At 45.2% G+C, this 10,071-nt stretch overlaps 1 protein-coding gene across 1 annotated transcript in view; it reads left to right on the top strand.

Annotated features, from left to right (window-relative positions):
• Positions 1-4,624: 4,624 nt before the first annotated feature.
• LOC146800026 (uncharacterized) overlaps positions 4,625-10,071 on the top strand; it is a 139,092-nt gene continuing 133,645 nt past the window's right edge. The window contains exon 1 of the mRNA XM_085623699.1: positions 4,625-4,865. Within this exon, the coding sequence (XP_085479825.1) occupies positions 4,625-4,865 (241 nt within the window). The remainder of the gene's footprint in view (positions 4,866-10,071) is intronic.

Here is a 10,071-nt window from a genome sequence, read left to right as displayed (position 1 = left end):
GGTATTTTCTTGCTTAGCCATCCTGTGTGCCTCTGCTGGGTTTGTGGATTGACTGGCTTTGGAGTGACAGGGGCTGGGGATGTGCGTTCTCCTCAGACAGCCAAAGGTGTGTCTTGCCTTTACTTAATGAGTCAGGACCGGGCTGAATAGACCTGGGCTTCATTTAGAGTAGTGGGAGGAGATTGCCTTGCACCTGAATGGGCCTGGTCTGCCTTGAACAATTATGTCTCCACCTCCTACCAGGAAGCTGGGCCAAAGAGGACAGAACTGGTTTATGACTAAGCACAGACACTCTCTGCCTGAGAGAACAAAGGAATTTTGAGTATAAATTTTGGTGCCCAGACCTTTAGAACTCACTGGAATTAAGGAACCTGCCAAGAAGAAGAGCTGGAAGAGCTGCCAGGAGGAGTACTGCCCCTTTGTTGTATTGCTGCTTTGTTGGATTGGCCTGCAGTTGCTGCTTCTGCCTTAGGCAGTGAAAGGACTGGACTGAACTTTCTTTACTTGTCTGAGTATCTCCAAGGGTTTGAAGTAGAGCTTGCCTCCTGTTCTGCAGTCTCAGGGACTGCAAAGACTTCTCCAACCTCTGAGTACGGCGTCTGGAACCGTTGTTTCAGTTGCCAAAGAGAAGGGAAAAGCAACTGACTGCGTCACTGGCTCTGTGTCCTAAAGGCACCGCAGAAGGCACTGCCACATCTCGCAACACAATACTGATCTCACCGACGACGACGCCCTATGCCACCGCCACGAGCTGCTGCTTGCACCGTGACCTGTGGGAACCGCACTCTGCACCGCCTCACTTCACTTCACCACTCTGGTCTCACCGATGCCGTTGCTGCCTGCTGACTCCAACACCCGGGACTGCCTCGTGTCTGGGAGCACCACTCGTAAGTTTCGCCACGCACCGCCTCGTTCCACACAGCAGTCTGGGGTGACCAACGCCAGCTCCTGCAAACCGGCTCTGTCGCTTGCATCGCAACCTGCCAGTTCCACATCGAGCACAGCTTTGCCCTGTACCATAAGCCTTGGTCTCACCACCGCCGTCTAGACAATCGTCACAAGCCGCTGCCTGCACTGCATCGCGAGGGCACCGCACCCTGCACCGCTTCCATTTTGCAACGCAACCATGACGGTTGCCCCGACCGACTCTAAATAAGTCATTGTGGTGCGCAAATCAATTGGCCAGATCTTGTCATGTGAGGCTGTGGAGATACAGGATAAGTGTCCATTACTGGCACTGGTGACAGAGACACTGGTGCAGTTGTTGGGCTTTCAGGATTCTCGAGTAGATAAGTCTCACTTCTGACACCTGGAGTTAGTAAATGTCAAAGCTGGTGCTTGAAATGCGAAGAATCTTGCAAAATGGACTTTCCAGGATGGTGAGCAGTCACCATGTGTCCTTGACTAGTCACAACCTCAGTGGGTTAACATCAAAATGATCAGATTTAGGTTTTCATTTCTGAAAAGAACTCAGTTTCCTTTTGTAAAGACAGTGTTTCTGGCACATCAGCGTTTGTTTGCATAGATCTTCATTTTGTGTTTGTGATATTTTCTAAACACTCGCAGGCAGCGTGTAGGAGGGCGGGGCGCAACTGGCCGAGACGTGCCCTAATAGAGATCCCTACGTGAGCCCATGGCTTGTTGGACCTCACGTTGGAGCGGTCGGGCGTATGACCAGTGCTCTAAATACCTCAGCAGCGGCAAGAGAGCCCCCAGGAGTAATTCAGAAGTGAGGGTAGCACTGCAGCTAGGGGAAGGGTGGCCCCCACCCTGGAGAAAGACGGTCAGCCATAACGCCCGAATTAAACAGAGGCACAAGAGAATCCTCCCCTCGGGCACCCAGCAGTAAAAGGGTCAGCTGGAGAAACGATGTACAGGGGGGAACCGGAGCTGGAGGCAACTAACAACAGTGGCCACTACGAAGGGATGCAAAAGGTGTAATTTATCCCACAAGCGAAGGGCAGCGACCGGCGCAGGAATCTGCACTTCAGGAGTGCAGAAGGGTATTAGCCCACAAAGATGACAGGTGGTGCATATTCGTCTCTCTCCTCTCACGCAATCCCTTTCACTGAGCTGGGTCTCCCCCTGTGTCCGAATCATAGGGCTGCGGGTGACAGGGGGTCTGACGCGGACCCCCAAAGACAACCACCCGGACAATTTGCGAGCCGGACATTCCGTCTCGCACAGGCTGTCTGACGCGTGCATCGTACTGGCTCGGTTGTGAATCGCATCCATTGCATGCCACAGTTAGCTTACGACCGAGACGTACGGAGCGGTTCGGACCCGGAAACGACTCGTCGGTGAATTTCATGTAGCTCGCATTGTACTTGCTCGCTCGTACAGCTGTACGAATCGGCCGGAAAACACGCGTACAGCTCATAGTTTTTCCGGCCAGATCGCGTTCGGTGCCCTTCCGACCCGGATCGGAATCGGCCCCTTATAAGGTCCAAAAGGTGAGAACTAATGGACTAAATATATCCTGAGCTTAATAAACAATAATCAGGAGTCCTTAATGAATCAACATAGAATATATTTTCTTTTATCTTCTTTTATTTCAGATCAACTCTCCCAAACAGAAATAGCCGCCAACACGTGTTTTGTCTTTGTGGTATAAGCCACAGAATTCATCAGGGCAATTATTATAAAATGATCCAAACGAGATAGGAAGGTCGGTGTATAACAGCTATATAAGAATCCAAAATGTTAGCGTTCTCCTGTGACGAGAGAGAACAATATAGTGGCGCCACTTTCCCCTCGCTGCTACATGCGATGCTGTTATTCATGGATAGATAAAGAATAGTGGAGAGGCCATTATATTGTTCTCTCTCGTCACAGGATAACGCTAAGATTTTGGATTCTTATATAGCTGTTATACACCGACCTTCTTATCTCTTATCTAAGGAACTTCGGATGACAATTTTTGTCGAACTACTTAGGATTACAGATACCTGTTTGGATTCCTGCCATAATCTTAAAAAACGTGTTTTAGCTACGTTTACAATATTGACTAAAGAAAGAGAGAAGTTTTTGAGTGCCTACGTGGATGTCCCGACTACTAAACATTTCTAAAGATTTTGACTTAGTCGTGATAAAGAGAAATAATTGTTTTCATTACTCCAGAGAATACGTTTGACTGCTTATACGGACTTACTTTATCAAGCCTTGAAAAAGTTGTTCCTACGACGAAACACGTGTCGGCTGTGGAGTTTCTACAACGACGTGTCAACTCTCACAAACAAATATATGCTGCTTATTTCTTGGTCCTAGGATTGGAGCATGTTATGTTGTACATGGGACATTAAAATACAAGTCTGACCTGAGGTGGTCAGAAATTCCATATATTGGTGCTGTGCTCTGTTGTTTAATGTTTAAGATTGTATGTGCTTAGAGGCTTTGCTTCTGCGCAAGGGGACATTGTGGATGGCACAGTGTTTTAACATTGAGCACGCCATAAGACAAGTGAGTTAAAACGTGTGCAAAACGGTAACAGAGGTGCTGACTGTCTTTGTAGCTACCACTGCCATCAGTTTAATTTTGCTATGCATGAATGTTACATGTCTCTTTGTGCATGCACTATTCATAAACCATATCAAAAGCGGATGCTTCAAATTACAACACGCAAATAAATGTACACTTATGAGATTACTGTGCTATTTAATGGTACGTTGGAGGACAATATGTTGCATTGCAACACACTTATAAGGTCCAAAAGGTGAGAACTTATGGCTATGCCAATGCTTGTTATTTATTAAGAGGAAGAAAAGGACACAAATTACTTACACCACGGTGTAAAAGTACAAAAAGGTTAAATAGCGTATTTTGCAACTACAAGTGCCAAAAGTAACAAATAGTGCTTTGTTATTAAAGGGTGGTGGAAGAAAAGTGCAGTGGTATTACTCAAACCAGGTCAAGTAGTCTTGTGGATAAATAAATAAAGTACTGGAGAAAGTATATGTTGGTTGGTATGACAATACAATCTTACAAGAAGTAGAGGATAGACGAGAACATGAACAGGGTTGAGACAGGAGGAATACCACATTTGTGAATCAGCAAAACAGTGAATCTGATATTATGGTGAAACCTCAGGAAGAAAGCTGTAATGACACACCAATAAACAGAGTTAATTAAAAGACTTCCAGTATAGGTAGAAGAGTACAAATTGCAGGACATTTCTCAGATTTTGTGTTGTATTAGAAATATTTGTATTTTTGAGAATTTTGTCTTTATTTTTTTTAAGCAAGGGAGTTGTATATACCAGTTTAATTGTTCTTCTACACATGTATATGAGTTTTTAAGAAAGTAGAATGTTGTAGAGATATAGCACAGAATGGAACGAATTGGGAAAAGCTGTTAGGGATTCATTACAGACGTTCTCTTTATGTGTCTGTGTTGCTCGCTTCTGGGCCTAATTAGATTTAGCTTGAAGAATAAATAAGACTGTTGTAAGCGTCCTTACAACATGGGCAGTCGCCGCTTAGCAGTATCATTGGTGGGCGCATGCGCTTTTCTTTAAGCATGTCCAGGACAGTAGTACGTTGACATACGCATGCGCCACCAAGTATTCTTTTCTCTGAGCATGCGCAGCCGTCTGCTGTACACCTAGGACGTGTACACTCTTTTACGCATGCGTACTGACAGCGACATTATTGTGCTTGTTCTCCATGACTTCCGGCGGTTCCTGCCTCTTGTTGCTGAAGGAGGAGCCGGATTTAAAGTATTTTGTGGTATTTACAGGGAGGGCGGAGGGCGACGCAGCCGTCTTTTGCCCCCGCCAGCCACGCCCAGATACAGCTCAGAATCTTCGTTTTCACCAGTGGCTGTAAAGAGAAAAGCCGGGACAGCTGTCCTACCCGTGAACAGAAGAAGTGAGTAATGTTGTGAAAAGGCGCTGGGCATTTTCACGAAGACAGTCACGATGTCAAATACAGTGTCAGAAAAACACACAATTGTATAGTAGGATTATTGTACTGTAGTTGTGATATTTATGTCTTTCTTCATAGCACTATTTCCCCCCGTTTCTGAGCGCCGTAAACAGGTTATTATAAAAGTTAACGTTACTCGGTGCACCAATCTGGGAAGATCAAGGGCTGATTGGACTTTACTTTATTGGATTAAAACTTGTGGCCTGAAAATAACAGCAATTGGTGAAGGCGTTAAATCCCTCTGGCTTGTTTTTGTAACACTTTTTGACTTTTTTCCAGCTCGAAATAATGATTCTGGTAGCTGTTGCATGAGGACGTTCCAGAGGCCATAGTTAGGAGAAAACGGCTGCTCTAAATAGTGAATACATGCACTTCTATATTTCTATTTCAAGCACTGCTTATAATGTTAACGAGACCACAGATACCCTTGTTATTCCGGACCATCCGAGTGAATCCCATAATTTAGCAGTGCAATTTCGAGCCCGTCAGAGGTAAAAAGGCTCATGAAAGTAGATCATTTATATCCACTTGAACTGTCTGTGATCGTACCCGTTGTCCTAAAATCAGATTGCAAGACCAACTATGGTAGGGCCTTGCATTTAACAGTTCAGGATATTACAACTCCAACTCCCTGTGTATAGGCCGTCGGGGGAAAAAAAACAAAATATCTGCAAACGACTCAAACACTGTGTTCAGTTTATCATCAGACCAGCGGTGCCAGCGTGGTCCTTTTCTTGAACAGCTGGGCCATTGCCCCAAAACTGTTTTTAAATGACATTGTGTTTTTTTGGGCAGCAATTTTGCACATGTGCAGTATTTATAGGAGTGGCAAGTTGCATTTCAAAGCTGCATGCTAGTAGGAAAACCCAGGAGGCCGGTAGGAACACGTACTTTATTAAGGAACAAGTTATAAGTAAATTGACCACACCAGGAGGTCGTATGTAACAAGATTAAAACCCCCGTCCCCTTAACCCCCAGCTTTAAACAGAAACTCCAGCTGACAGGGCTCACTTATACTAATGGCATCACACATGCCCCAAGACTCAACATTCCACACCAGGATAGAATAGAATACACGATACCACAGGCATGAAAAAATCATGTAGGTAGTTAACAAGCAGGTCTGGAATTGTTAACCAGTTGCATGCTGAGTGTTGGGAAGACTAAAAGATGCCTGCCTACAAGAAGTTAGTTTAATGTCCATATTGGTTTGGGTAGTGTGACGTCACATAACACACCCACTACCTTTACGTATTCGACCCGTTTCTACAGTAGCCTGCAGCCTGCACATTTTTAATGCTTTTAATCAAATTCTGCCGCCGTCAACCCTTTTCCATTACCAAGTAGGGGAATGTGGGGAGAGCAGAAACAGTGGAGATGTCAAGTCAAGATAAGCTTTATTTGCTCAGAGGACATAAAAGCACACAAAACAAAACCACAAGTTTTAACAAGCATTGGCATAGCCAATAGGTCTTGCCTTTGGGACCTTACAAGTGCTTAGCCATGCAACAGTTAATGTTGTTGCACCAAGGATATTGTGCTGCATGACTAAACACTTATAAGGACCCAAAGGCAAGACCTATTGGCTATGCCAATGCTTGTTCTCAAAAGGTGTGCACAAGTAGGCTTGTTTCTGTCAAGTGCCGAACAGCAGTGTAGCAAGGAGGCCATGGAAAATGACCCCTGTGAGTGCTGTTGGAGTAGTAAAATACAGCAATTATCAGGATTCAGTGGACCCTTGATGGCTCTGGACCCCGGCGCCACTGCACCTGCTGCACAAATGGTAGCTACGCCCCTGGTGCAGCAATGAATGAACTACAGTATTTCACTTTGAGACTTATATGGGCTGTTGATAGTAAATTTGACTTTCTGTGCTTTCATGCAAGACAAAATGATTTGTTACTGAATAAGGTTTTCAATAATAACTAATGAATATTTATGATTTTTTTAAGACACCTTTCGATTGTTTATAGTGAGGACACCTTTTGTATGAATGTTAATTAAAATGATACAGTGCTAAGCTATTCGTGTCATACAAGTGGGTTCACCGTTGCCGCATAATGCCAATGATCTAATGAAATCTTAATCGACCTTGCCCAGGCAACATTCATCTACTAGCGGCGCTTTTTCCTTGTATTGACGCGTTAAAGAGGCGGCCAAGTTTTGCCTGTCTGATTCACTCTCAGAACATCATCACAACCCCTGCATTACTGTTACCGGGGAATGCTGCGTGCACACTGCCAGATATGGTCGGTATTTTTAACTCCATGACCAAGTGGAAGGGCCCCTTTCAAAACATGCCTGTGGCTTCGGTGACGTTGCAACAGACCGTCAGTCAACAAACAAGCGGGGTACAAAGTGGCGTGCGTGCTGCCAAGGGGCGGGAGATTGAGACGCGTTACTAAACGATGGCGGGCTGAGAAAGTGAAACTCACCGTGGAAAGAATGGCGTTATATTGCGTTAAGCTTCCTTTTAAACTGATGCTTTTTACATCAAACCTAATTTCCGCACTCTTGGAAATGTATTATAGCAGGGTCTAGGAGTAGCATTTCTACTCATTGTGGGAACGGTCAAGCTGTAATAAATAATGTGTGTATGTGTGGGTTAGACAGACATTTTATTTCTCCCAAAACAAACGCCGTCAGTGTTTATGCTCTTCCTGCGGAGACCATTAAAAATGTTATTTGATGGGGCTCGTCAGTATGTAGATGGAGCATAACGTCTCGTATTTTTTAAACTGCGAGGCTATGCTAGTGGCAGAATGTGCGTACAACAAAACATTTGCGTTTGTGAGTGTATGTAACAAGCGTGCACGCCTCGAGCTTAAAGCGAATCAACAAGCGCTGAAACACAAGCGCGACCATGGGACCGCGAAAGTTAATTAACCAGTACTTGTGCTCGCGCAGTCTGCTCTTTTTCAAAGCACATACTCGTGCTTGTGGCACGCCGCTGCGCACTCCCGCAAGCTGTATGCCGCCACAAGCACGAGTATGTGCTTCAAAAAAGAGCTGAACGACAGCTAAAGGTCCTCCTAAGCGGCGCATACGCGCTGCGTAGGCGAGACCTGAAAATCAAAGTATATAAAATGCATATCGCTGATCCGAATGAAATCAAGAATGTTCAATTCTTAACATTTCATGAGATTAAAAGCATTGCTGGTTACAAATTCAGACACAACGGCAGGCAACAGTTGTTAAGGCTCATAATCCCTTCCTAATATAAAATGCTGATTTTATAAAATTGAATACGACAAAGCAGACTTCAAGTGAACCTAGTGCCTGCATAAACAATAGCCCTTGTACTGTGTTACATTGGCATTGCGTAGAAAAGGTGCCAGAAAATAGCGTCTTGGCTCCTGGTACAAGTGGTAAAACAAAAACAACCATTTGCAATGCAATAGGTCTCGCAATTACACAAGTTTGAGCTATTGGCATTGTAAATGACAATGCCTTTTATTTATGTTTTGGTTTTTAAAACATAAATAAAAGGCATTGTCATTTACAATGCCAATAGCTTAAACACGCGTAAATGCGAGACTGATTGCATTGCAAATTCTTATTTTTGACAAGCAGGTGTTACACGAGACACCTTTTTACACCAGCCCCTCCTTATGTACCAGGGACCAGGCCTCTTGTTTTAGTAAAGATTCATAACACCGGGCCCTTAACTCTTCACTTGTCCCGCAGTGTGTAATGAAAAGAGCTTTTGTACATGTTAGTCATACAGCATGTGATAGTGCAAATGAAAGGGGCAGTCCTTGCTCGGACGACCCTTTGTCGGAATGGGGTCTGAGATACTACTGCCCTAGAGCAGGGTTCTTGTGGTCTGTAGCTGGGTAGGCAGAACAATGGGTTGGCAAGAAAATTTAAATTAAGTAAGAGACTTGGAAGAAGGGGGCTAAAAGTGTGGGCGGAACAAGATCTTGTTGCAGAAGGAGAGTACTGAAGCCGGGGACAGCCTCCTGGGGAAGCGGCAGGGCAGATGATGTCCAGCTGCAAGAGCCAGCTCTCGGGTGCATTGTCCTTCATTAGCCCTGCTTCCTCGACTTCCTCTCGAGTCAATAACTCCTCAGACAGCGCTGAACAAGGAAGCGGGGGCTTTCAGGCTGGTGGCCAGGCCGTGTCACACAGAAGTTAGCTTCAGACAATGACCCCGGCCGCTTTGGTTCCCACTCCTCCCTGCGCTAGTGACACTGTCTATGTAGGCTCCGGCTTTATATGTAACACAAGTTCGCTGTGCCTGTTCCAAACTCCTGAATTCATTTACAGTCCTCAGCTTTCCCACTCCTGCTGACCAGATAGAGCCTTATTATTGCATGGATAAGTCCAGCGCTAATAAAGATGTGGGAGAGGTTTGGGGGTTATACTTTAGTAACATAGGAACTAGTCAGTCCTTAACGAACCCCTTTCTCGTCCCTCAACTCTCCCCTAACCAAATGCAATGTGTCTTCTCCGGTCTCTACCTTCAAACAAGAACACTGAGCCAAAGTAAAAAAAAAAACAGAGCGCGTTGTCCCTGAAGCGGACGCCCCGCTCCGAGTTAAAGTAAAGTAAAAAAATAAATAAACGGAGCGCGGCGTCCTTAAAGCAGGCACTGCGCTCCGAATTAAAGTGAAAAGAAATAAATAAACGGAGCGCAGTGTCCCTGAAGTGAGCGCCACGCTCCGCATGAACAGACAACAAAAAATGCAGCAGCCATTGTCAATAAATTAAATAGTGCTCACGCACTATGCTGTGTTAGGAGCTAAGTAAAAGGTCCAGTCCTTATGGGCGGCAACAAATGGAGACAGGGCGGTACCAAGGCGGTACTTGGAAGCCTCATAATGAATCAGAAGCCAGCGTTTACCAAGGACAATGACACCAGCCAATGAAAAATATGGGAGGTGAGTAAGTGAGGCTTCCACAGCATGCTCAACTACAGCATGCCTCGCAGAGCGAGCAGCTCATGGTCGCTCCCGCCAGGCTCGACCTAATAAATGGCTGATGCTTTGAATTGAGCTGTTGGCACACCTTCAGAAGGGTGGGTCTTGAGTCCAAGCATCTGTTTCTGGAGATGCAAATTTGAAGTGCAAGGTCCTTAGTCTGAAAAGGGAAAGCAAATAACGATGGGTAGGGGATATGAGCCATTCTCAAATAGCACGCTAAGCCA

This window comes from Triturus cristatus, chromosome 8 (assembly GCF_964204655.1).
Source record: "Triturus cristatus chromosome 8, aTriCri1.1, whole genome shotgun sequence".
NCBI lineage: Eukaryota > Metazoa > Chordata > Amphibia > Caudata > Salamandridae > Triturus > Triturus cristatus.
The sequence above is the reverse complement of the archived record's forward strand: the minus strand, read 5'-3'. Positions and strand labels throughout refer to the sequence as shown.